General features: G+C 49.9%; 1 protein-coding gene across 4 annotated transcripts in view; it reads left to right on the forward strand.

Moving 5' to 3' along the window:
- SORL1 (sortilin related receptor 1) overlaps nucleotides 1-27262 on the forward strand; it is a 155564-nt gene that overhangs the window by 97378 nt on the left and 30924 nt on the right. For all 4 annotated transcript variants that reach the window (XM_045860140.1, XM_045860143.1, XM_045860142.1 and 1 more), the window contains 11 exons: nucleotides 2119-2292; nucleotides 3781-3894; nucleotides 7641-7763; nucleotides 8194-8313; nucleotides 11193-11318; nucleotides 14601-14708; nucleotides 15572-15703; nucleotides 16716-16847; nucleotides 17338-17472; nucleotides 18242-18397; nucleotides 24732-24881. In XM_045860140.1, coding sequence (XP_045716096.1) covers nucleotides 2119-2292; nucleotides 3781-3894; nucleotides 7641-7763; nucleotides 8194-8313; nucleotides 11193-11318; nucleotides 14601-14708; nucleotides 15572-15703; nucleotides 16716-16847; nucleotides 17338-17472; nucleotides 18242-18397; nucleotides 24732-24881 — 1470 coding nt within the window. The remainder of the gene's footprint in view (nucleotides 1-2118; nucleotides 2293-3780; nucleotides 3895-7640; nucleotides 7764-8193; nucleotides 8314-11192; nucleotides 11319-14600; nucleotides 14709-15571; nucleotides 15704-16715; nucleotides 16848-17337; nucleotides 17473-18241; nucleotides 18398-24731; nucleotides 24882-27262) is intronic.

The raw sequence follows: 27262 nt of genomic DNA on the forward strand, positions 1-27262 counted from the left end.
TTGCGGCCAGGGGCCAGCCCTCATGCCCCTGCCCTGCTATTTCTTGGTGTGACTGACTGCCTTGGTCAGCGTGGTTTGGGGTTCGCCCTGGACATGGCCCCTCTGGCTATTTTTCTGCATCTCTTTTTAGACCAGTCTCCTGATTGGCTGTACCCCATCTGGGTTCTGTACTTTTGGCTCTTGCTTGTTTGGTTAGGAGCATTTGTTCTGCATGTTAAAATGCCAGTGACATTATTTTATAGACACCACCTGTGTGAAAGTACCCTGTGAGTATTTTCCAAAGGTTCTGTTCTTATTGAATATATGTTGTCCTTGGAATACAGAGAAAGGGTCTCAGATTCCTGTGGCACTGTTGTCCCTCAGTGGTAGCTGCTGATGCCCTCCTGTAGCCTGCGGCCCATGGCCCCCTGCTGAAGGACCAGCTCCTGCCCGTGGGACAGAGCAGCCTCCACTGGTGCCTGCCACTTCGGCCGCAGGCAGCTGGTGACTCACCTGTGTGGCACTTTCAACCTCTAGGGCAGGGGTGTCAAACTCACTTTCTCCGGGGGCCACATTAGCCTGGCGGTTGCCTTCAAAGGACCAAATGTAATTTTAGGACTATATATATGTAACTATTCAACTAGGGGCCAGGAACTTGGTGCTTCCACTGGGCTGAATTCAGCCCGTGGGCCTTGTGTTTGCCACCTGTGCTCGGGGGCTATCAAGTTATTTGGGAAACCCTTTTGAATGTTTCTCCATGTGGACTTCCCTCAGCGGCTGTGTGTGTCTTGTTTGTTTAGTGATGTCCTGTGTAGGCCTTGACATCAGAACTTGCTGCCGCATGTGGCTTTCATGTTTGTTATGCCAGTTGGACGCTGACTGGGTGCCCACACACCAGAGCTGCTAACTGTGCTGTCCTGCCTGTCAGTGCCAACTGTCTCTACTGCATCCTGTCTTCTGGCTGCAGGCCCGGCAGCAGGCAACTGAAGCCTTGGCTGGCGGAACAGAGCTGCTGCACAGCGTTCTGGTGGGCCTTTCTGTCTCTGAGCCAGCTCGGGGGTGGGCACCGTCAGCTGAGTTTTACCAGGAGTTTCATATTTATCTTTCCCGTTTTCATGATGAATAGTCACACACAAAAGGAATAAGGTACATTCCAAATCTGTGTGGCTTTCATGTTGCCATTTTTTCGGCTGTTCCAAAATGGTTTATGTGCCCTCTCTCCTTTGCAGAAAGATATTGGAGTTAGGAGCATTCCTTGTCCATCATCTGTCACCCACACAGGTTTTCTGTCCTGAGCACAGCAAGGGGTTTCACAGCCCCTGTTGGGCGTCCTCTGTGGAAAGCTGAGCAGAGAAGAGGTTGGAAGTAGTGGGGCAGGTGCACACCAGCTCATCTTTGTCTAGGTTCATTATGTGACGATGTGCCTGATGAGTCCTGTGGCTTAGCAGCTGCACTTGGGCACAAAGGAGGTGAGCAGGGGAGTCCTGGATTTCTGTCTACACCTGGTTGTTCTAAACAGCCAGGTGTATGTTCTAAATAAAGGCTTTGGGGTCATAAGGAATGGAAGCCCACTCAAGCTAAGTCAAGTAAAATGTGCTATGGAAAGGATGAAGGGAGACAGTAAGGAGCCCAAGGGTGGACACTGGATGAGCCTCGGGGGACTAGAGCTGGGATGGCAAAGCCATCTACCTTCCCACCTCCCGGGTCCCTGGTGTGGTCCTGCCCTGCCAAGCCTGCTTTGCCTCCTGACTCTCCTCTGCATGCTCGGAGATTGTTTCTGCACAGCTTTGACTGGCATCGGTTTGGGCTTGTCCTGCACCACCTTTGACACCCCCACGATACAACCTCTCCCAGCCTCAGCTCCCTGATGATGAGGTGCCCTTCAGCCTCCCAGTGCTAAATTCCCTGCGTGGTTCTGGGGAATGCTGATCTCACTGAGGTTTCATGGGTCGGGAACCTTCCTGAAGGCTCTGAGCAGAGGTGGTGGGCACAGTAGGTGCCCCAGCGCATGCCACATCACCTTTCTCTCTCCGAGTTTCACATTGTGGCATCTATACGTTGAGGTACTTGGGGCCCAGGCCTCCCTTCGCTGCCCCCTGGTGTGTTAAGGTGGTGCCATCGCCTGTGCTTTCTCTGCAGGAAGCAACGCCTGTGTGCCCCGGCCATGCAACCTGCTGTGCCTGCCCAGAGCCGACCAGCACAGGAGCTGCCGGTGTCCGGAGGGCGTGTCCAGCACTGTTCTGCCCTCTGGCGACCTGAGGTGTGAGTGCCCTCGGGGCTATGAGCTGAGAAATGACACCTGCGTCAAAGAAGGTGCGTCCCTTTTGTTTTTGCCCACTGCCCTCCTGTTTTTCTTTCCTCTGCCAGGGCTCTCTGTTCCCCAATCTTCCTGAGTTCATAGAAAGTGTCCACAGGAAAAAGTAAATCGCTGGGCACTCACACTCACATGGTTCAGTTTCTGGGCCTGCGGCATTTTGGTTTTCATTCAGAACAGCCCTAAGCTGTTTATGTAAAAACATTGGCTTGTGTTTTCGGTTTAATGTCAAGTGATACAGGCTTTGCTTGGAGGCTACCTTCCTTTTCTGCTTCCGCCACCTCCTCTCCTTGCCCATACCCCACATTACAGCTCTGCAGCTTCCTGTAAGTTGGACCCACTGGACTGGGAACGGGAACAGCTTTGACTTCTCATGGCCTTGCTCCCCTTGGTGCCACCCCTGCCTGAAATATCCTGCACTCTGAGGCCAGCATTAGAAAGAGCTTTGCATCTGTATTTCCAAGCCATGACCTGTAGCAGCCTCATCGTGCTCTTTCTCTCTAAACTCTTCCTCTGAAAAGCTGTTCAATCTTTTCTTTCCTGTCTAATTTATACCCTTACTGCCTCCCAGTCCCAGCCTCATACTTCTGTCAGTGAGGTGAGCCCTGGGAGGGGCCTTGTACGCAGTGCCCAGCTAGTGGTGTGAGTCCCACTGCTCCTCATGACCCAGGCCATATCTGCCCTGTGACAGTAACCTGCCTTCTCACCACAGCCCCCTAGTCTCAGGCAGTGGTTCACATGCTGCCGCCCGAGGGTCTCCCTTAGAAATATGAGCGTAGCCTTCCCTTTTAGACACAGGAAACCATCTTTCAGGCTCTGTAAGTCATTTTAAAGTTATTTGAAAAGAAACAGATTTGACATTAAATTTCAAAAGAAGGGGAAAGGAGGCTTTTCTGTATTCCCTGTAAAAGGCCTTTGGTTTCCTAAACAAGAGGCCAGTCCTCACATGTTCTTGACCTTTACCCAGCAGGGTGTTTCTTCTGCATGAGGAGTTACGGCTGCTTGTTTTAAAGAAGTCATGTGGTAGGAAAAAACCTTCAGACTGTGTAAAGAAAGTCTCCATAGCCCAGTTGGTTGAGAAATTGAGTATGGATGAGCACACATAACTACCTGTGGCACTGGTAGCCACAGACACATTGACCACTGGGGTGGGACCACAGGTGCAATCGCTAAGGGCGTCCTGTGTGATGAGGGCTTGCTAATGCTGGCATGCGCAGTCTCTACCCACTGGGCCAGTCGGCGTCATTGCAACCACCTCTAAATGCAGCCCTGGCTTGCCTCTTCTCCTTTGATTTTAACCAGGAGAGGAAAGGAGGGGCCTGTCGGAGCCCCATCCCCGCCCGTGTGCGGCCGCAGTCACCCTCTTCCTCTGTATCACCTCAGACACATTAATGGAGGAAGAGAAATGGAAACTCAAGAAAGTCTTGTGGTCTGTCAGTGAGAGTAATGCTGGTTTCGCTTCCTCCCTGCCTGCCCCTGGTTGCCAGAGAGCACCTGTCTCCGCAGCCAGTACCGCTGCAGCAACGGGAACTGCATCAGCAGCATCTGGCGGTGTGACTCGGACAACGACTGCGGGGACATGAGTGATGAGAGGAGCTGCCGTGAGTGTCTGGCGCGGCCCCATTTGCGAGTAAACAGCATTCACTGCTGCTCAGAAGGCTGGCCAGCTCCCGTGAGGGGTTGGCAGTCCAGGGCCTCGGTTTTCAGCCTTTTTCACCTTCTGGCACACACAAATTACTAAAATTCTGTAGCACAGCAAAAATTATGTTTTTGGCTGCTTTGACAAAAACAGGTATAGTTTTGATTCATTCACACTGGATGGCCATTGTTGTGGGGGCTGTTGTCACTTTTCTATTTGACAGTCTTAAGGGAAAACAGGTTTTGTGCCTCTGACTCAGTGGTCAGGCACTGCAAGTTCTGGAAGTTCTTGCTGCATGTCATTTGAAAACCACTGGTCTGGGTGCTGGCTGGGCCCTCGTGGTCAGTGATGCCTGTTTGAGCTGATGGGTGTGTTCGGAGAACAGAGAAAACATGTTTCCACCCTGAGCTGGATATACATTACTATATGAAAACAAACCTATCTGTATATCAGTTAACTACATCATTGTAGGAGATTTGCAAACGAGCCTCACAGGCTGGAAGAGAGTTTACTTGGGCATTGGCAGGCCGGGCTCTCACTATGGCCCTGCTACTGTCATAAAGCTGGTGGCCTGCGTGGTGACCAGGGGCCAGTCCTTGATCTGTTAGTCCAGAGAGGGGAGCAGGTGCAGAGCTGTGTGCTCCCACTGCCAGTGGGTGCCTGCGGCCTGCCGGGCTCCGCAGAGGCTGCTGTACCTCAGTGGTGTGGCCTGGTTCTGTCCGGAGTATGGGGACGTCTGCGTGTCTGCGTACTAGCCTCGACTGGGACCCTTGCATTTCTCAGACCTGCCTGCTGCAGCATGTGACTCTGTCCACAGGGTTTGAAGTCACGTGTGGCTCTCGAGGTGATTTTCAGTAGCTCTGATGGCCTGGGCCCTGTCAGTCGTTAGCATGTTCAACAAAGGTGTATGGGACACCCTTTGTTCCAGACTCTGTACTGGGACTTGGGATGTAGTGGTGAGCACAGTAGACTCAGGGTTTAAAGTCTGAAGGGGAGGTCATAAAAGCAAGTAGCCATTTACACAAGAGTGGTGAGTGTTGTGACAGAGAAGCCCAGGTCACCCAATTCAGACTCAGGTTGGGCACATGTGGAGGTCAGCCAAGCACAGGTGGAGGGGCAAGATTCTTGGCAAGGAGCAGTAGTGTGAAAGCCCAGCAATCAGACTGTATGGGCTGTTGAGAACCTAGTGGGAATACTGGGGTAGGGGGAGCTGGGTCAGGGTGGGGGGCCTGGAGCCACAAGGCCCTCTGGTCTTTATCAGCAGTGCCATTGGGAACCCTTGAACTTGACATGACATGCTGAAGCCTTTGGAAGGATTAGCTGGAGGCAGAATGAATTGCGTGGGAGAAAGACCAGAGCAGCCAGAGCTGGAAGGCCAGAAACCAGTCTGAAGGCTTCTCTTTTCAGTATTTTACCTTTGGAAATCAAGAAGCTCATTTGTTATCTCATGTCCTAAGGACAGAGGAAAGGGGGTCTCTGGCTCTGTGTGCTCCCGTCTTGGTGGCGATGTGTGGCCTGCCACCTGCACATCTACGCAGGCCCCTGTGCCTGTCCACGCAGACAGCCACTCAAGAGGCAACCAGCATGCAGCTCTGGGCCTTGCCTGTTATGTCCTGCCTCTTCTGTCCTACTGGAGCCACTCACCAGACCTTTTTTAAGAGTTTTCCCTTGGCTTCAGTGGGTACCTTTCATACCAAGGGACAAGAGCTTCCTGAATGGCAGATTTGGGGAGCTAGCCTCTGTGTGTGTGTTTTATTTCTGCAAAATCAGCACTAATAAAACTCTCTCTACCTGTCAGTCTTATGAAGGTCTGATATTTGTGGGGGAATAGCCAAAGCTCCTTAAAAATTAATAAATGTTAACTGCTTTGGAGCAGATTCTGGAAAGGAGTTTATTACCTATCAGAGTGGGAGAGGAGATATTTCTTAGGATTTACACATTGCAAGAAAATTTTCCAGATGTGATTAGGCTTGGTGGAAGCAGAGAGCTATAAATGTGTTGACCTCATGTTCCTTGGCTGGGGATTCCTGCTTGGGCCCCTGGGTTTTGGTTTTTGCTAGATGGCAAGTCTGGGTCTTGTTTGTTCTGTGTTTTAAGAGAAAGACCTTTCTGCATCTTCAGGGGCTGCTGCCCTCCCCACCCAGCTGTGACCTTGGCGTTGGACCCCCAGATTCCCACATGGTTGGAGCTCCTCTGGGTGGAGTGTGCAGCTGGTTCTTACCCCCTCTTGCTTGGGTTAGAGTGTGCACTTGGATTGACCTTTCCAGGACCCTAAGACTTGCTTTCTCACAATTCCATGTGGCTCAGGTTCAGACTTGGCAGATGTGGCCGAGGTGAGGAGGTTGGGGGACAGCAGGGGTTAAACTGGAGCCTGGGGACCCTGGGGACAGAGAGTGTGATGCTTCTTGGTCCTGTGTCTCCCTGCTGAGGAGGCAAAACGGGGCTTCCCTGTTCTGTGGGGCGTGGGACAGGGACAGTGCTGGGGATCACTGCTGTTTGGAAGGTTAAATGAGGCGCCCTGTCTGCTGCCTGCTGGCGAAGATGGGGGCCTGCAGCAGAGGGAGGCGAGAGCTGTGTTGTGAGCAGATTTCCTTCTTCAACAGCTGTGTTGGGTTGTCCTGAGGTGCTTGGGGTTTTGATGTGAATCCTCTGCAGTCTGGTCATTTTGCACCTATCTCCTGCCTCCCACCACGAGCTCAATGACAGAGAAGAAATGGAGCACAAGTTGTGCTGCCGAGGACATGTGAGCACAGTGCTGCCCAGGCTTTCAGCCCCGGCACCCCCACCCAGCTCAGGGTCTGGCCGTCTTGGTGCCTGCCGCACCTGCTGCTCCGGAGAGTGGTCTTCCTTCCCAGAGCCCTTCTCACAGGGTCCTTCTCCTGGTTCTAGGGGCTGGGCCCCGGCCCAGGCGGCTTCTGTAGAAGAGGGAGGGTATCTCACTCTGTGATCAGTCTGGGCTCATTACATTTACATCCCATTTAACGGACTCTGGTCCCAAACTTGCTTTCTTATTTATCTTCATAATAATACCTTATGGTAGGTATTATCTTCATGTAACAGAAGAGGGAACAGAGGCCTGGAATTGTTCATGAGCTGCGGGTGCTGGAAGTGAGATATGTGTCAAGTCTTTCTGCTGTCACTGTGTGCATTTGGCCACGTCGCCTTTTTTGCCTTTTCATGTGGAGGCTCCAGGAGGGCAAAGTGAATTGCTTGAGGAAGAGGCAGAGCTGGGGTTTGAAACACAGCCTTGATGGACTTCAGAGGCCATGTTCTGCTGCAGGAAACCTGCCTGCATACCACCTCTGACCTCTGCCATCTGGGGGAGCAAGCAGCTTCATGTGGAAAACTGGCCTTCCTAAAGGCGGTCTTCCACGTAAGAGTGTGTCTGCCTCCTTAGGAAGACACCTCCCACTGAGGGCGTCTTAGGAGGTAGTGCAGCCTGTCACTCTCTCCCCAGCCAGACACCAGCTTCCACTTTCCTTAGCCCTGTTCCAATCATAAGCTGCCTGTGGGAAGACAGGCTCTCACCTCCCTTGGTTGTAAATGTCAGGCTCTCCTGCTGTGTCTGCTTCATAAGCCTAGGTTTTGTTTCTGCTGCTACGATTTAACTCTGCTTCCTTCTCGTGCTGAATTGACTTTCCAGTGGGAAGTTGGTGTTCAGGGGACTAATTGAACCTGGTGAATGTGTCCTCTCTCTCTCCATGTCAGCCACTACCATCTGTGACCTGGATACACAGTTCCGCTGCCGGGAGTCTGGGACCTGTATCCCTCTCTCCTACAAGTGCGACCTTGAAGATGACTGTGGAGACAATAGTGATGAAAGTCACTGTGGTAAGGGACCCGCCTCCCCGAGCCGAGCTTCTGATTGACCAGGGCTCAGACTGCCCATGGCTCCTTCTCTGAAACCACAGGCTCTGTCTCTAGAAGCCTGCTGTTCCTTGCGAATACTCTTTGGGCAGCTAGAGCTTGCTTCCCAACCTCTTTTTCATTGTAGCCAGCATAGAAAATGACCCTATTTGTAAAGTGCGCTGAGATCAATGGGCAAGGTTTCCCTTCCCTAGTGGCAGCCAGTGGCGAGCATGGCTGGAAGCCATCCTCAGTGACCTCCCGTTCCTGGTTCAGGTCTCCATCCACTCCCGTGCTGAGCAGTCAATGAGAAGCGTTCATGGTGCATCCATAACCCTCAGGAGCTCGGGCACTAGAGGGAGAAGTCTGGGCGGAGAAGGCTGTCCTCACACTCATGCCTGTGTTCTCCCTGCAGAAGCGCACCAGTGCCGCAGCGACGAGTACAGCTGCAGCTCCGGGCTGTGTGTCCGCTCTTCCTGGGTGTGTGACGGGGACAACGACTGCAGGGACTGGTCTGACGAAGCCAACTGCACGGGTCAGTGTTCCCGGGCTGTCTGCCAAGCACACATCTGTCTGGGGCTGGTGGGCCCTTGCTGGTGGCAGAGTCCAAGCCCCGAGAAATGGGCCTCGGGGCTCAGGCAGTGCTGTGCTGCTAGGAGAGTTGCCCTGCGGTGAGTGGGTGACAAAGGGCACACCTGTGTCCTGCCCTGTCACGGGGAAGTTGAACTGGACAGTGTCCTGAGTGATGGATATGCAGCTGATTATCATGGCTCCGCTGCTTATTGCTTCCAGACCAACAAGAAACAGCCTGCAGATGGGCCCCTCATCTGCGGACAATGTGTTGAGTGCCACTCGACAACCTCGGGTATTGGAGCGGAGGCTCAGGGGTTCCCCAGACAGGGAAAACTGAAGCTGTGCTTGCGTCTTGTGGGGTAGCATTCCACTAAAAATAAACTTGGAAACAACATGGGAGTGTCAGAGGAAGGCTTGACCGTGGACCCGTGCAGTGAGGCTCTGGCTCTCCTGTGGGACGACAGGCTCCGCATGCTGGTCACACAGTGTTTTATGACTGACTGACTGGGTCTCACATCCATTATGGGGGCAGAGCCTGGGACTGGGGATCTTGTGGAGAACTACAGCAAATTTCACTGCCTAATGCGTGAAATTTCTCTGCATCCTGCTCTGGAAATTGCCACTCAGTTCTGCTTTAACTCCCTCCAGGGAAGGAGATATGGGGTCTTTGTTTAGCCACCTCGTGGTGAGGGCAGGTCTGGTTTCCTACCAGACCACTTGCTTTGTTTTACAGTTCACTGTTCTTTCAGCTACAAGGCACATTTATTTTACCAGCAATACAACTTTTGAAAATGGATTCCTTCACTTTCACTTATGGTGTTGTTCTGCACCGCTCTCGGGGGTGCAGGTGAGATAGTCGTGTGCTGCACCGAAGGTGCTCCAGCATTCCCGTGCCCACCTGGGCCTGCACCGCTGACTCTGGGCCTGTGCTGCCCTTGTGTCCTGTGGCTGTTTTCTGACCACCAATTCGTGCTGCTTAATCTTTGCGTCTCTCGTCCAGTCCCTAACCCGTGCCCCTCTGGGGGCCGTCACTCTGACCTCTGGATCCATGAGTCTCTATTCTATTTTTTAATTTTGCTTTTTAGATTCTAAATATAAGTGAAATCATATGATATTTCTCTTTCTCAGACTGACTTATTTTACTTAGCATAATACTCTCCATTTAAGTTCATCTGTGCTACCACATTTTTTATTACCGAGTAATATTTCACTTTATTTTTATATATAAATCTCACAGCTTTTAAAAAAGATTTTATTTATTTTTAGAGAGGGAAAGGGAGGGAGAATGAGAGGGAGAGAAACATCAGTGTGTAGTTGCCTCATGCACATACCCTGCTGGGGACCTGGCCTGCAACCCAGGCATGTGCCCTGCCTGGGATTCGAACCAGTGACCCTTTCGTTTGCATGCGAGCACTCAATCCACTGGGCCACACCAGCCAGGGCAGAGATGAGCGTGTTTGCAGAAGAGCTTTTGTGGGTTCTGAGTGCTGAAGTCTGTGGAACACTGGGGCCTTCTATAGACAGGTCTGCGTGCTGTTGGTGTGGCCATGGGCTTCAGAGAGCTGTGCAGGCCATGACCAGCTGGCTGCCACTTGTTGTTCAGGGGCTTCAAGACTCGGGTTCTTTGTATTCCCACCTGCTGCAAAAATAGCCTCAAATTCAGTAGGAATTGTAGAGGGTAGTGGAAACCAGTTTTCCCAACCCTTAAGCTGCTCGTGGCGAGCCATCTCGACTGAATGCATGGCTGCAGCTTGCACTCCAGTGCTGGCTTGTTTTGCTGCCTCCTGCTGAGCAGTCGTCCAGTCCAGGCGGTGAGGCCAACAGTGAGCCCCTCTTTCTCAGTTGTCACTCTGTGCCCCCGGAATAATGCGGTCCTGGCTTTCATTTGGTCGTGGACACAAACAGCTCTTGTTTCAGGGGAGGAAGGGGAACCTGATGGAGAAGGTGCTTAGTAGTGTTTGTCGGCTTTGAAGCAGCTATTATGCATCTGACCAAGTCTTTGACCAAGGCCTTGAGAAGGTTCTGAATGATTTCTAGGCGGCCTCAGCCTGGGTTTGCAGTGAGGCTGTTCATGTGTGGCAGCGGCTCTGTGTTTTGCTGCTGCTGTTTCTTCAGTGATCACAGTGGGCATCATGTAGTGAGGTTGCTGGTAGATGGTGCTGTCTATAGGCCATTTTAGCTTCTGGGGCTTGCTTTGTGATTTTGGACACATATTTAATGCTGTTTGGATGTGAGGTTTTCCACATTTGAAATTGGGTAGTTTAATTAGAATTGTAAAACTATGGCCTTTCGGAGCTTGCAGGGGATCTTAGATGTTGGTGTGTCGATGAGGCCCGTAGACAGTGTCTGGACCAGGTCTACAGCCCAGTCTCCTGAGCACCTGCTGTCGCCTCCCCCTGGCTGCAGAATCTGGGGCAGGAGATGATGTCTGTGAGGAGACGTGGTAGCCCGGGTGAGCAGACGCCGCGCAGGCTTTGGACTTGGACAGCCCTTGTGCTGTTACATAACTACCTTTGTGAATGTGGACAAGTTGCCTGGTCTCTCTAAGCCTGTTTTTCATATGCAGAAGAGGAATGATTCTTACCTTTATTGTGAAAAGTGAATGACTTTGTAACACATACATCTCTGCTTGTGCACCCTTTGTGAACCCCTTGACCCCTGGCCTCGCCCTGTCTGAAGGGGTGGCTCCAGGTGCCTGCGTTCTGGCAAGGACAAATGCAGAAGCTTCAGTGCCCACCATGTCCCCTAGCACAGCCCTCCCACTGGGGCAGCAGCTCCTTGATGGTTGAGGGGGAGCGAGGAGGGGCAGCACTGATGGCTTCTCTGCTCTTCTGTGGGCAGCCATTTACCACACCTGTGAGGCTTCCAACTTCCAGTGCCACAACGGGCACTGCATCCCCCAGCGGTGGGCCTGTGATGGGGATGTGGACTGTCAGGACGGCTCTGACGAGGATCCGACCAGCTGCGGTAAGTGTGGGTGCTTCGGCCCCAGCTGGAGCCACCCTCGTTTGTGCGTGCTGCTGGGGGGTGGCAGCCAGGAGACGATTGTGTTCGCCTGCCCATGCGCCCCTGCAGCCCCATTCTCTGCCCCCATCCTCGTTCTCTGCCCGCCTAGCCCTGCGTAGCTCCCCGGGACACGTGCAGGCTCTGTTCCCAGGCAGGCAGTCTGCCGCACTGCTTTTCCGTGACAGTTGTGCAGAAAACAAATGGAGACCAGCTAATGCACCCAGGGTACCAAAGACAGCCCTGTTGCCAGTATTCTGCCAGCAGCTCCCGTGCACACAGCAGGCTTTGTGACCAAGGGTTCCTGGTCATGGTCCTTACAGAAAATAGCCTACCCACCCAGAAGTTGAACCTTTTCAGTATAATTGATTTAAAAACGAATTCTGAGGTAGGCACTCACCTTCACAATAGAAGCTAACCACAAAATAGCTGCCACAAAAACACAATATGTGAAATGCTTTTTTACACCAAATATTTATAAGGTTTCCTGTCCTTGCCCTCTTGCTCTGTGTCTGTAGCAACAACCCTATGTTTCTCCTCCACTCTCAATGCGTGTAGAACACTTCTGACACTTTTGGGCCACCAAGTGTGTGTTTTACACCAGGCAGTTCTGCAACATCAGCAGGGCACCCCTAGTGTAGTTACAGAGGTCTGTGCCACTGTTTTCCTGGAGACAGCATCAGCTCTTACAGGTCAGGGCTGAGTCCCGCAAGGCTCTCCCCTTCCCTGCCTCCGTCTCTAACCCCAGTCTGAGTGCGCCGGCATCTCGGACGGACCAGCCGCAAACCTGGGCTCCCATGTGCCCTCCCGGGGTTGGATCATTTGCTAACATGGCTCACAGACCTCAGAGGAACAGTTAGGTTTTCCTGCTTATTGTAAGAGGCTATGATAAGGGGCAGAGATGAACACCCAGGCGGAAGAGGTGCAGAGGGCAGGCCTGGGGAAGGCATGTGGAGCTGCCAAGCCATGTCTGGGCACCACCCTCCGGCACCTCCACGGGATCCACAACCTGGAGGCTCTCTGACGCCTGTGCTGCTGGGGTTTTTAGTCTTCATCACATAGGCATGACTGATTATTCACTCAGTCTCCATCCCTCTCTCCTTCCTGGGAGTTGCCAGGGCTTGAAGAGCCCGTGCTGGTCACCAGAGACAGAGACCAGTGTGTGTGTTTCCTGTTTTGCCCCACAGGGTCCAGGTTTCCATGGAACTGCAGTCGCTATCTCTGTGTTGTCACACACCATGGTCCTTTCCTGTTACATTATTAACCAGGATCGTGCCCTCTCTCCGCGTTTTTCTGCCGTTAGCACTTTCCTGGCAGAAGCATATTCACTTTATGTGACTGAGACTTAGGTCACCTCGTTATGCCCTGGGTGGGCATGCCAGTGGCTTTCATTGACACTGTTAGTACACAATAAAACTCTTTGTGTCCTTGGAAACTAAAGCCCATTTTTCCTCTGAGATATAGTCATCCCTTGGTGTTGCTGGGGGTTGGTTCCAGGAAACTGTGTGGGAGCCACAACCTGTGATGCCCCAGGACCCTAGTTGGCCCGATAGCTGTGTGCTCTGCGGCCCCACACTCCTGCCCCTGTGGTTTTCTGTCAGAGGTTGGCAGAGTCAGCTGGTGGAGGACCCGCAGACACAGAGGACCTACGCCTTCCTGGGGCACGTTCTTTAAGATACAACTGCAGGGGTGTAGGTTCTGATTCTCATTAAGTGTTTCTGAATTTTATTTCCAAGTGATTATATTAAAAAACATCTCCATGGTAGTATATTGTATGTTTCCCCAAGTCTCCCTTGGTATTACATTTTCTTTTTAATTGTTTTCACAAGTTTAATGAGTAGGCGTTATCTCATGTGATTTTGACTTTATACTTTCAAAGACTTTCTTAACACTTGCCACCTTTGCCTCTTGCTTGCTAAGCACTCTGGGCAGACTGCGCCAGCCTGGTCACTAGGCCCTGACTAACTGCTGCTGGTTTACATGAAGGTTTCCAGCTGGTCACAGTGGCCCCATAGGGAGCTGGAGGTCTGGAGGCTCGGACTTCCCCACTGGAAAAAGGGGTTGGGGGGCAGGCAAGAAATGAGTATAACGCTAAGGACCTTGCTGAGTTCAGGCGGGGGCTGGACCCCAGGGCTACACCGTCCTGTGGGTTTGGGCGACCCCCCCCCCCCACGTCACTTGGTGGCCAGTCGCTCTCCAGGCATCGCACACAGAGTACAGAAAACAGGCAGTTTTCAGCCCTGTACTTGATCCCAAAGCTAAAAACTCTTTTTATACTTAGTGACATTTTCTTCCAACTGTGGTGCTCATTTGCCATTTCTGTTTGATGTCTTTCGAATACATTCTTAGGACTGATCATTTTTTATAGGATTAAAACCCATTTCCTTGCTTTACCTGGCCTCCTGGACGGTCCACGGGGACTGTGTCTGCAGCAGCCATGTTGGCCTGCTGGACTGGCCATGCTGCCTCTGGTCGGGCAGTGGCTGTCTGCTGAGGAGAAAGGGTGACCCAGTGGCAAGAATCCTTTGCTAAATGAGAAACCTGTTTCTTAACATTTCTGGGACAAACTTTCTCCAAAAGGGCTTTGGCTTAGAATTCCTAAAGAATCAAGATGGTGAATTATTTAAGAGAGCTTTAAAAGCCAGTGTTTATCATCAGGATTTATGTTTTTTTCCCATTCACTGAAGCTTTGTTTTTACTTTTTAAAAAATACATATACTCGATTTTTTTAGTGGGTAACATAACATATTCACATGGTTCAAAATGGAAAAAAATACTAAAAGTTACACAGTAAGCGCTCCCTGCCCGTCTGCCCAGTGCCCACGCTGCCTTCGTGGGAAACTGTGATTGCACCCTTTATCTGTCAGGTCAGACGTGCTGTGTGCTCTTGTTCGGTTTCACAGGAGCACCCAGGACACTTTTTTACACAGTGTTTCTTCAGTCTCTGTCACAGTGTAGCACCCCGTGTGTAACAGTTTATGACAGGGTCCCCCACTGATGGACATGCAGGTGGTTTTCAGTCTCTCTCAGTGTCGGGGCAAAGAACCGTGTGCACAAGTCCTTTCTCCCCCGTGTAGGCAGATTGCATCTCTGCAGGCAGCACTGCTAGGTCCCACACTACACGCTTGCCGTGTGCTAGCCATTGCAAATGGCCCTCCTTCCAGGGTGCACCCCCCCCAGCACCAACCGCGTGGGGCGCCTGCTTCTTTCCTCGGGCTGCCTGCCCACGGTCATGTTCCCTTTCAGAGAAGAAGTGCAATGGGTTCCGCTGCCCTAACGGTACCTGCATCCCCTCCAGCAAGCACTGCGACGGCCTTCGGGACTGCTCAGATGGCTCTGATGAGCAGCGGTGTGGTGAGTCCCGCCCCCGCCCCCAGGGCTCCCCATGGGGATGGCACCAACTAGACCACTCCTCTCCAGTGCTCCTCTCGGGTGCTCCTGCTCACATTGCACTTTTGAGTGAGCTGGCCTGTGTCTGGGAGGAACAGAGCCCGGAGCACGTGCCTTCCTATTGAGGAGTTGTCTCACGCCCCAGTGGAGGGGGGCAAATCCCAAGTGGGCGGTGGGCGGGGCTGGTGGGAGACCCAGAGGACCGGTGCCTCAGCCATGCCCTGCCCCCCACCCCTTGGCCTTGTCTCCGTGCGGGCATCTCTGTGTCTTGTCTTAACCAGAGCATGGGTCCTGTTGGGTCCCTTTAACACGCACTCACCTCCTTCTACCGCACGCATTTCGTTCACCCTCTGTCGCCTCTGCAAGGCCCTGTGTACAGTCACACTGGGGACTGGGGCTTCAGTGTCTGAGCTGCAAGCTGCGGGAGGCTGCAAAAAGATTGCATCTGTGACATTGCTCCTTTGTGAAGGTCCCCACCCCCCACCACCCCATGTCAGAGAGCTTGTCACATGGACAGTGGCTCAGAGCTTGGGTTTTCCTGGCAGAGGGCTGTGGGTTCCGGCCTCTGCTTCACACTCCTCTCTGTGTGCTCTTGGCCAAGCCCTGTGTGCTGCTGTCTCGTTTCGTTTCTCCTGTGAGAGCAGGACAGTGACATCTCTCTTCGAGTTGTCCTGAGGGTTCAGTGATGGGCTTTTGTGTCGGGTGTTTCCAGTCAGGGCTTGGCATGAAGCAAGTGCTCAGGAACGGGTGGCTGCTCCTGCTTCCAGCATGCGCCGGGGTGTGTTGGTCCCAAGTGCTCAGGGTCCTCTTCCCCAACCCCCTTTCAGAGCCCCTGTGCACACGCTTCATGGACTTCGTGTGTAAGAACCGCCAGCAGTGCCTGTTCCAGTCCATGGTGTGTGACGGCATCGTGCAGTGCCGGGATGGCTCAGATGAGGACACGGCGTTTGCAGGATGCTGTGAGTGGGGTGGGCGGGGAGGTGACGCCTCTGGCTCACAGGTCTCAGGTGCATGTCCGATCTTGCATTTGCAAGGCAGGTTTATGTTTCTTGCTTCAGAGGTCATGCTTGTTAGTTGCTGACATGTCTACAGAGGAGACAGAGAAGGACCCAGGCCCTGGCTCAAGTGTCTCCTTGTCTGACAGACCTCCTTGCCCCCATCACTCTAGTCAGGCCGCTGCCTCGCTCTGGTGGTCTTCACCCATACCTGGCAGCCTGGGTATTAACTCATCTTCCTGCCTGTTGCCCCTTATGGAGCATGTGCCCTGTTCTCTGTGGTGGCCCCAGTCCTGAAACTGCCCTGTGTGGAGCAGCCTATGCTTGGACTTGTCTGCTTCGGCCACTGTAGCATGAAGGCCCACGGAGGGGGAGGCCCAAACAACAGAAACACCTTTCCTCACAGTTTGGGGCTGGGGTTCCAAGGTCCAAGCGTTGGCAGGTTTGCTCTCTTCTGGGGCCTGTCTCCTTGACGTGCCAGTGACCGTCTTCTCCCTGTGTCCTGGGCCTGTCTGTGTCCTAGTGCCCCCATCTCACAAGGACACCAGCCACGGGGGGTCAGGCTTCACCGTGATGACCTCACTGTGACCTCATCACCCTTTCAAAGACCTTGTCTTCAGATGCTGCCACATTCTGAGATCCTGGGGGTTAGGCCTGCAGTAGAATGACTTTTGCTTCCAAGGAATTCTACCACAAGACCAGGGCCATCCAGCCTTTGGGAGTCTCTGAGCCACACTGGAAGAAGAGTTGTCTTGAGCCACACGTTAAATACAGTACACACATAATCCACAAAAGTCTTACAATGTTTTAAGTAAATTTATGATTTTGTGTTGGGCCGCGTTCACAGCCACTCCTCCGCTAGGCTGTCCCTGGGTGGAGGAGTTCTATTCTTCCCTCTGGTTTCTGAGCAGCTTCACTATGTGGAGCTCTTCGGCGTGGCAGGAGCCAGGATTTCATGGTGTCTGTTTCTTGTCAGCCCAAGACCCTGAGTTTCACAAGGTCTGCGACGAGTTCAGTTTCCAGTGTCAGAATGGGGTGTGCGTCAGCCTGGTCTGGAAGTGCGATGGGACGGATGACTGCGGGGATGGCTCCGACGAGGCCCGCTGCGGTGAGTGTGCAGCTCCGCCTGGCCCTCACTGCTCCCTGCCCTGGCGCAGCGGCTCCGCCTGCCCTGCTCCCTCAGTGTATCCTGCCAATTTTCCTTCCCCAGTTGGGAAGCTCACATTCTGTATAAGGACCATGGTGGGTAAGGATTTAATGGTAATTGTTTCAAAGTGAGCTTCCCCCTCCTCTCCCAAAAGTTTTAGATGCCACAGTGTAATAGCATCATTGTCACCATTGGGTTGTCATCAGTAGTTAGGTTGTCCCTTTGGTCAAGTGTCAAAAGCTCAGGTATCGAGTCTGGGTCTGGGTAGATAGATGGGCTTTGGTTGAGTGTGTGGACTAATTTTTGGTCACTCACTGGATCTCCTCTGGGGCCATCAGGTGGGGACCTTCAGGCTGTCCTGGGATGGGGGTGTAAGGGGCTGCATGCATACGAGAGCTTCACATTCATACTGGTGCAGGGCAGGTGACTGACAGTGCGTTCAATCCCCCAGAAAACCCCACAGAAGCCCCAAACTGCTCCCGCTACTTCCAGTTCCAGTGTGAGAACGGCCACTGTGTGCCCAGCCAGTGGAAATGCGACGGAGAGAATGACTGTGGGGACTGGTCGGACGAGAAGGGCTGCGGAGGTAGGAGGTCCTGGGACCTGCCCGCACCAAGATGCTTCACAGGCTGACCCCTTCAGTGGCTTTCTTTGGGGCTGGCTTCTCTGAGTTCTGAGAAGGCTGATGGAAGCCCTCCTATTTGGAAAATTCACACAGCAGGCTTATTCTGTCCTAGGACTGTGTGTTTCGTGGTCTGTGGGGCACAGCAGGAGCCCTAGGCCTGGCTGCTGCACATGTGGCTTGCAGAGCAGTGGCCCCTGCTGGTCCCTAGGGCTTGTTAGGGATTCAGACTCCGAGTTCCCCCCAGCCTGTGTCCTGAGTCCAAGGCCGCACTGCAGTGCCCTGACCCAGTGGAGCAGTACAGATGTGGGACTCGTGCCTGTGACTCTCGTTTTTGTTTCCTCCCTCCTGAACCAGGCCTGGGCAGGGGGAGGGTCAGTTGAATTAACCAGGACAAGGTTTAACCTCAGAAGGAAGCTACATACTACCCATCCCCCTCCCTGTGCATTCTGGGTCACCTTCCTTCCATCAGCCTGCAAAAACAATCTCACCTGAATATTATTAACCCAACTCAAATACATTAAGTCAGGTGAATCAGCTCCAAAAAGGAAAAAGCACTGTTGGTTCTGACAGCCCGCTGTGAGGGACCTGTGGATGAGCTGCGCTTCACTGCTGTGCCAGCAGTGGGGCAGCACCACTGAGACTGGGACCTCCATGCCAGTTTGGGGGCCCATTTTGGTCTGAGATCAAGCTTCTTGTAACCCTTTGGGTTTTTGCTGGGTGTTTTCCTCAGATTTCCATACTCCTCCCTCCCCCACTCTGGGGCCCTCAAGCTGCCCTCCGAATCACTACCGCTGCAGCAGTGGGTCCTGCGTGATCGGCACCTGGGTGTGCGATGGGTACCGGGACTGCGCAGATGGCTCAGATGAGGAAGCCTGCCCCTCGCCTGGTGAGTGCTGGCCTGCCTCTTCCACAGGTGGTGCCTGCTGTGTGGAGAGGTCCTTCCAGGTCTGCCCTGGGCACCGCGTGGCCAGGGATGCTGAGTGTGGTGGTCAGCCTGCCTCCCTCCCCATACCAGGAGGCCTTGGGGGAACTAGGGGCTGGGGTGCCTCATCTTTTATTAATACCCTCTGCTCTTCCTGCAGAAAGACATAACCACCCTGCTTCCCCCCCTGGCTGCAGCTGGGGACCTTCACTCTCTTCTCCTCGAGATATCACAATGGGATCTGTGGGGAAGTGTGTGTGTGTGTGTGTGTGTGTCTTAGACCCTGGGGCTCAAGTCTCCTCCTTGCTTGTTGGCAGCCCTCCCACTGGAACATAGGTGAGTGCTGCCATCTAGTGGTGGAACACAGAGAGGCAGCTGAGTGTTTCTGCAGGAACCAGATGGCTGGGGGGGTGGGGGGTGCAGGTGGCTGGAATGTACTGGGAGACCCTGTGTAGGGCATGCCCTTGACTGAATCCAGAGGTGAGGAGGCTGTGTGCTCTCCTAAACAGGATTCCATTTCAAATTCACTTGTAGTTACAGAATTGACCATTGTCTTCCATGCTTTTGTTAGTGAACTTCTACGTCAGCCACCTGCATTTTCTCCTTCACAATTATCTCTGTCCCACCGCTGCCCTGTTTAAAACTAGGGTTTCCCTGTGTCCTCTGCCTGGGAGCTGGACCCTGACCCCTAAGTCCTATTTTCATGTCCCTGTGCAAACTGACCCCCTTGCCTGCCCTTGTTTCTTAACTCTGCCCAACTGGGCTCCCCATCTGCTCCTGACAGAGTCCTGCTTCTTCTCTGCCTGTATCCATCAGTGGGGTGTCACTTCTCCTGAAACCCCTGTCCTCCTTGGCCATGTGCTTCTCCTTCCCTCTCAGGGTAGACCACCACCCATCACAGCACACAGAAGCATGGGCTTTATCACTACAAGAGACCTAGGTGTGCTGTCAGCATTTCTCAAAGTATGGCACACAGGTTCCCTAGAACCATACACAGGTCCTCTACAACAGAACTACTTCTGGGACATACCCAGATGGAGCCCAGGAGCTCGCCCCCCACCCCCGCTGTCTGCAGGTTCACTGAAGTGTGAGGCTCCTATTTCCAGCAAGGAGGGGCTGAATCTGCCTTTCAAACTCTCCTCCCTGGAGTGTTCATTGAGTCCTTTAAACGATATGGGTCTCTTTCCCAATCTCATTGAATGTACCTTTGATTCTGAACTATGATCTGCTATATACGTTTCCTAATAACCCTGTCCATGCATCTTCTCTCTTCCTAACAGTTATGCTTTGGGAGCATGCAGCACATGGCTTTGAATCCATGACTGTGCCTGCCACAATGATAGGGAAACAGGTGTTCTGTAAATGCTTCTCAAATTAAAACTAATTGTAAACAAAACAAAACAACACCTTTATCTCTGGCTTTCCCCCCAAGGCCCACCTCTCTATCTAGTAACTTGATTATCCTTTGAAAATCATTTTCAGTGGCTGAAACTCTGACAAAGACATTAACAAACTCCAGCAAATTCTTATTTTTTAATAAAAAATGTACGTATACAGCCATATCTTTCTTCAATTAAACTTTTAAATATATTTTATTGATTATGCTATTACAGTTGTCCCATTGTTTTCTCCCCTTTATTCCCCTCTGTCCTGCAGCCCTTCTCCCACCAGCATCCCCTGCCTTAGTTCATGCCCATGGGTGGTACATATAAGTTCTTTGGCCTCTCCATTTCCTATATTATTCTTAACCTCCCCTTGTCTATTTGTATCTACCATTTATGCTTCTATTTCCTGTGCCTTTTCCCCCAGCCCCCCCCCCCCCCGCCCTGCCCACTGATAACCCTCCATGTGATCTCCATTTCTGTGAATCTGTTCTTGGTCTAGTTGTTTGCTTATTTCATTTTTGTTTTTGTTTTTGTTTTTTTTTTAGTTTCACTTGTTGATAGTTGTGAGTTTATTGTCATTTTACTGTTCGCATTTTTTATCTTGTTTTTCTTAGATAAGTTCCTTTAACATGTCATATATTAAGGGCTGGGTGATGATGAGCTCCTTTAACTTGACCTTGTCTGGGAAGAACTTAATCTGCCCTCCCATTCTAAATGATAGCTTTGCTGGATAGAGTCATCTTGGGTGTAGGTCTTTGATTTTCATGACTTGAAATACTTCTTTCCAGCCCCTTCTTTCCTGCAAGGTTACTTTTGAGAAATCAACTGATAGCCTTATGGAAACTCCTTTGTAGATAACTCTTTCCTTTCCTCTTGCTGCTTTTAAGATTCTTTCCTTCTCTTTAATCATAGGTAATGTAATTATGTGCTTTGGTATGTACTTCCTTGGGTCCAACTTCTTTGAGACTCTCTGAGATTCCTGGACTTCCTGGACGTCTATTTCCTTTGCCAGATTGGGGAAGTTCTCCTTTATTATTTGTTCAAATATGTTTTCCATTTCTTGGTCTTCCTCTTCTCCTTCTGTCACCCCTAAGATTTGGATGTTGGAATGTTTAAAGTTGTCCTGGAGGTTCCTAGTCCTCCTCCCCTTATTTTTTTGAATTCTCGTTTCTTCATTCTATTTTGGTAGAATGTTTATTTCTTCATTCGTCTCCAAACTGTTGATTTGAATGCTGCTTTCCTTCCTTTCACTGTTGGTTCCCTGTACATTTTCCTTTATTTCACCTTTCATAGCCTTCACTTTTTCATCTATTTTGCGACTATACTCAACCGTTTTTGGGAGCATCCTGATTACCAGTATTTTGAACTCTGCATCTGATAGGTTGGCTATCTCTTCATCACTTAGTTGTATTTTTTCTGGAGCTTTGATCTGTTTTTCATTTGGGCCATTTTTTTTTGTCTCAGTGCATCTGTTATGTAGTAAGGGGTGGAGCCTTAGGCATTCACCAGGGCAGGGCAACCCATGTGGCTATGTTGTGCTGCACTATATGTAAGGGAGGGGTCTGAGAAGGAACAATGCCACTTGCTTGGCTCTTGGCTGGTTTTCAGTCACTTACTCCACTACCCATAAGCCAATTGCACCCTCTGGTGCTGATTTCCAGGTAAGTGTTTTTGTGTATGTTCTAGGACCCTGTGGGTCTCTCCAATGAACTCTCCTGTGAGACTGGGAATTTCTCCTGCCACCTCAACCTCCACATGTTTTTTTAGTCAGAGGTTTAAGGCTTTATTTTCCCATGCTGGAACCCTGGGTTGTGGGTCTGTGTCACTCCTCAGTTGTTCCTCCCAGTTTATTTGCATGGAAATGTGGGACTGCCCCCTCCCCCAGATGCTGCCTCACCCATCCTGATCTTCCAGCTGCTGCCTTGCCTCAAGGACTGTCTGCCCCTCCTATCAATCTGGATGAATGTTCCTTCTTTAACTCCTTGGTTGTTGGACTTCCATACAGTTCAATTTTCTGTCAGTACTGGTTGTTTTTTTGTTTTTAAATTTGTTGTTGCCCTTCTTTTGGTTGTGCAAGGAGGCAAAGTGTATCTACTACACCTCCATCTTAGCCGGAAGTCTCTGAATTCTGACTAATCCAATGAATGAGCAGATTCCTATTTCGATATTCCATTCAGCTTTCATAACGATTTCTTCTTTTTAATGCACATCGTTGGTTCAAATTTAGATTGGTGGTATCTCTGGCTCTGGCGTGTCACTTCTTCAGTGTAAAAGTTTCCTTTCCGGTATTGCTGGCCCATGTCTCTCCCATTTTGTCTTCCAAGAAGCCACACCTCGATGCAGTACTGTGTCCTCCCTGTCCTGCAGCCCTCTAGGGGCTCCCTCATTGTCCAGGGATGAGTGCCATAGTTTGCTTTGACCTCCATTTTTAGCCTTATTCTTTGCCGCTCTTCTCTGTGTGCCTGTTTTAAGCAGATATTCAGTTAAAACTATGGACTACATAAAATACCTGAAAGTTCAATAACTACTCTACTGTTTGTGTGTCAGCTCAGGTTATTTTGCACCATTTGCTAATGCTTTCTCCCATCAGTAGCTTCTCAGAATTCGGTTCTGCAAAGTTACCATGTCCAAGAATCCTTCAGCTCCAGTGCTTCTGGCCACAGTCTCTGTCCACACAGCAGGGCCTCTCTGCTGACTATTCTCTGGGCCTGGAGCGAGCCCTGCGTCAGGGCACCACTGCCCTCCTCAGGTTGCTCTTTGCCTTTTTTCTGAGTTAGAGCCCCTGTTTTCTAGATTGTGTGCCTGGCTTTTTTTGTTGTTGTTTACTTCCTTGCTTTGGTGGAGGATGCCCTGTAGTAACTTTGTCAGGTGAATGTGGTGATACAGGGGCCAAGGGCACAGCAGTCATGGTCTTCAGTGGGTCTCTCTGCTGGGCTTTGCTGTCTCATTCCTCCTGGCAGCCCTGTGCCTGGGCTCAGGGGTCTTGGGGCTGCAGCTTCTCCATCACCCATTCACTTTCTTTCTCTCTCTCTCTCTCATGTTGGAGTTCCAATTTTCTATATCCCAGATTTTTCTCTTTTTTAAAATCTCATGTTCTGATAGAGCATATTTTCCAGAAAGTTCCTGAGAAAGGTACTTGGGAGGTATATTTGAGGTCTTGCTTGTTTGAAAGTGCTTTTCTCTGGTCTTCAGACCTGATTGATTGTTGGGCTGGGTTTGGCATTCTTGGTTGTAAATAATTTTCCTTCAGCATTTTGAAGGCACTCTTCCCCTCTGTCTTCCAACAATGCTCACATGGTTCAAAACCATTTTGAGATGGATCTTTTGTGTGTGACCTGTTTTCCCTCCCTGGAATCTTGTGGATTTCCCCCTTGACCAGCCTTCGATGTTCCTAGTCGTGTGTTTCGGTGCGGGCCCTTTTTCCCTCCAATGTCATGGGCACCCATAGGCTTTTTTTATTCTGGAAATTGATGTATTTTAGTTTTAGGGATTTTTCTTGAAGTATCCCATTCATGATACTTTCTTTTTCTTCCTGGAGCTATTGTCATTCATATATTGGATCTCCTCATCTGGTCCTTATTTTTCTAATCTTTTATATTTTTTAATTTCATTATATATATATACTCAACTCTGTCTTCCAACTCTTCTACTGAGTTTTCCATATGAGTTTTCATGGTTTTAATTTTAAGAGCTTTTAAATTGTTAATACTGTTTCTTTTTTATGGCCACTCTTCATTTTTTTCATATTAATATATATTCTTTCTGAATGTGATAAGGATATGTATATATTTTTTATTTTTAGACAGAGGTGTAGGGAGGGAGAAAGAAAGGGAGAGAAACATTGATCAGTTGCCTCTTACCCACCCCCCACTGTGGACCTGGCTTACAACCCAGGCAGGTGCCCTGACTGGGAATCAAACTGGCAACCTCCTGGGTCACCGTCCAGTGCTCAATCCACTGAGCCATACCAGCCAGGGCAAGGATATATTTTTTGAATTTTTCTTTTTACAAAGTCTCTATTTCTTCCAAATTTCCTTTCCTGGGCAGAGGCGGTCTATGTTGGAGTCTGTTTTTCATGCCACAACTTTTCTTCTGATACTTCTCTGTAGCTGCTCATGTTTAATGCTGGGGACCAAAGCACTGCTGAGGGATGCTGTCCGGGCGGGGCTGCAGGGAGGGCGGCTGGTCAGCCCTGAGTTTCATGGTTGGGCTGTTTGAGGAACTCCTGTTCTTGTTATCTTTGGGTTTGTCTCTGAGATGGGTCCCTTTTTCTCAAAGAGAAGATTTGTACAGTCTCCTGCCTGGAAAATTGAAGTCTTGCTGCTAGGTCCTTGAGCAGAAGGAGTAGGGTGTTTATGCCTTCCACAGTCTGTAGGTTTAATCCCCTTGTCAGTACCACATTCTTGTTTCCAGCTGTTTATCTAAATAAACCTGTTTTTACTCTCTCCCAGTAACAATCCTCTAGCCTTTTATGGGGCCAAATACAGGGTGGTGGTCTTCAGGGGTTAAAGGGGAAGGAATGCAGGGCATCCGCTGCTTATTACACATCTTCCCTTTTCCCTCTTCTACCATGTTGAATTGCCATTTTCAAGCTTTTTGAGGATTGGGTGATGTTGATCTTGCTGGTTCTTAGCTCACTCCCCTGACAGCTTCAGGTAGGACACAACCTTCTGTGGCCTCTTTGTCCACCAACCACTGTGTGCGTGTTTTCCAGCTTCCAAACTTCTGTGGCTCTTGACTCTCTCGGGGTCCTAGGAGAGAGCGAGATCGGAGGCCTCTGTCCAGTCAGTGTCTCTAACCAGATCTCTCGTGATTCCTCCAACACTGTCATCTCTGTGTGCACTGAGTGGGTTACTGTTGCCAGCCAGTTCCTTCAGTACTGAAAAGTGAATTTAAGAAATCTCTCTTTCTAGCAAATGTTACTGCTTCCTCCACTCCCACCCCGCTTGGACGATGCGACCGATTTGAGTTCGAGTGCCACCAACCAAAGAAGTGTATCCCCAACTGGAAGCGCTGTGACGGCCACTGGGACTGCCGGGATGGCGAGGACGAGGCCAGCTGCCGTGAGTATTGGAGGGTGGCAGCCAGGGAGGGCCTCTGAGAGCACGGTCTCCCATTACCTGTGCTTCACTGGTTTGAGTAATTTTATAATTTGGCATTATCTCCATCTTGGAGATAGGAATATTAAGCTTTGAAGAAGATTATGTCATTGGTAACAGACTGGTATATTTATTTAGGGGGTTGTTTTGTACAAAGTTGTTATCTCTTCATCATGCTATATTGCAAGTTCTTACAGGATGGAATACTCCAAAATAACACATAGAAATTAAATAAGGATTAGTGTAAAATCCTACACTAATATAAAAAAATGAGTAAAGTGTACCATTGGGACATTAAAATAGCAGGTCAACCCTGGCTGGTGTGACTCAGTGGATTAAGTGCTGGCCTGCAAACCAAAGGCTCACCGCTTTGATTCCCAGTCAGGGCACGTGCCTGGGTTCTTGGCCTGGTCCCCAATGGGGGGCACGTAAGAGGCAGCTGCACAGTGATGTTTCTCTCCTCTTCCCATCTCTAAAAATAAATAAAATCTTAAAAAAAAACAGGTTAGATAGATTCCACACTTACCAAAATAACAGTAAGAACACCTGAGCTGAGGAGGTAACCACACAGAAAGATGAACAGTAGAAATAGTTGACAAAAAGGAACTGGAATAGGACCTTCCTCCTGAGTGAGAATAAGTTATTAATTGTTATTCTTTAAGCAAGTTTCTTTCTAATTCTGCCCGTCCGACCATCATAATGACCTTGAACATACTTCAAGTTCCTATTTCAAATCTGCCTTATTCTTAAGGAAGTTGCTTAGTTAAGGGTCTTAAAATCAAGATGTGTTCTATTAACAGTTTTCTTTAATTCATTAATCTGATAACCTTATCAAAAAAAGAAATGAGATTAGTATGGCATGATTCTTCTTAGAGAAGCTAGGCCCTGAAAACCACTACATTCTGCTCTGTTTGTTTAATAACAGTGTGTTTAATAACCAGTTTAAGAATTAAGAAACACTGTGTGTTTAATAACCAGTTTAAGAATTTTCAGAGATTAATGACAACCTTATTTCCAATTTCTAAAACCTGTGTTTTCCCAATTTTTAAATATTGAGGCATGTTTCATGAACTTTGGAAGTCTTCAAGCTTTAATACTCAGTTGTTTGATTATATTGACATAATTTATGATATTCTTACCATATGGAATAATTCTGTGATGGGGATCTTGGAATTTTCCAAAGCAGTCTGCTTCTGAGCAGAGAGTTCCTTCCTGACTCTCGTATAAAAATGATACCACCCCCTTCACTCTCTTACTGTTTCTTTATATTTCTTTTTAGTTCTTATCTCTATCTAAGTAACATATCTATTTACTTGTTTGCTGTCTCTCTCAATAGAAGGTAAGCTCCATGAGGGTCTTTGTTTTACACATCACCATTTTCTTAGCATCTTACAGCACCAGATTCATGGGTAGACCTCCATGAATGTTCATTGCTAGATGGATAGGTAGATGGCGGGATGGGTGAATGGATGGAGGAGTATATGGATGTGTGTATGGACGGATGGATGGATGGATGGCAGGATAGGTGAATGAATGGATGAGTATATGGATGGATGGGTGAGCAGATAAATAGATGGATGGATGGATGACGGATGGTTGGATGGGTGGATGAATGTATGGGTGGGTAGATGGATAATGTGTGGCTGGCTGGCTGGATGACTGAGGTAAGTGCATTGGTGGGTAGGTGGGTGGATGGGTGGATAGAAAGATGGATGAATTCCATCTTGGGCTGCTGAGACTGTTACAGTAGTGGTTCTCAGACCTTTTCTAAACATTGTAATGCAGTTTTATCTGTGATTGAGTCCTCCTCACTTTTCCAAGGAAAACCAATTTCAGTCCAGTTCATAACACCTCTATCACACAGCAGTTTTCCAGGAGACGGGGGATTATAGCTCGTAAAAACATCATAAGTGGTTTTGACATTTTCCTTTTCCCATTGAGAATTACTGTATTAGAGAGCTTTTCTAAAAATATATTTAACTGAATTCTGTACCTCCATCCCAGAGACATGCAAAGAAGTCTTCATTCTTTTTTTCACATGAAAACTCATCAGCTGAGGACAGTTGTTCTGGCATCTCATTTTCACCCCCGACTCCTGTGTCTCTTCATCACTAGGAAGAAAACCCTGATTGTTGGTCCATTCCTCTTGGCCTTTCTGGTTGTTCTCATGGGAACATTATCCAGTTCTTCTGCCCACGTCTCCAGGTGTGCTTTCTAGAAGCAGATGCAGTGCTTCAGATGGAAAACAGGATTTCCTGTTTTTCTTGTTCTAGAGCAGGAGTTCCCCAACCAGGAGAATCCTGATGACTTGCTCTGGAGCTTGTAAATATTGTACATCCTCATCT

Source organism: Phyllostomus hastatus, unplaced genomic scaffold (genome assembly GCF_019186645.2).
Source record: "Phyllostomus hastatus isolate PE091 unplaced genomic scaffold, TTU_PhHast_1.1 phas_scaffold_193, whole genome shotgun sequence".
NCBI classification, from domain to species: domain Eukaryota; kingdom Metazoa; phylum Chordata; class Mammalia; order Chiroptera; family Phyllostomidae; genus Phyllostomus; species Phyllostomus hastatus.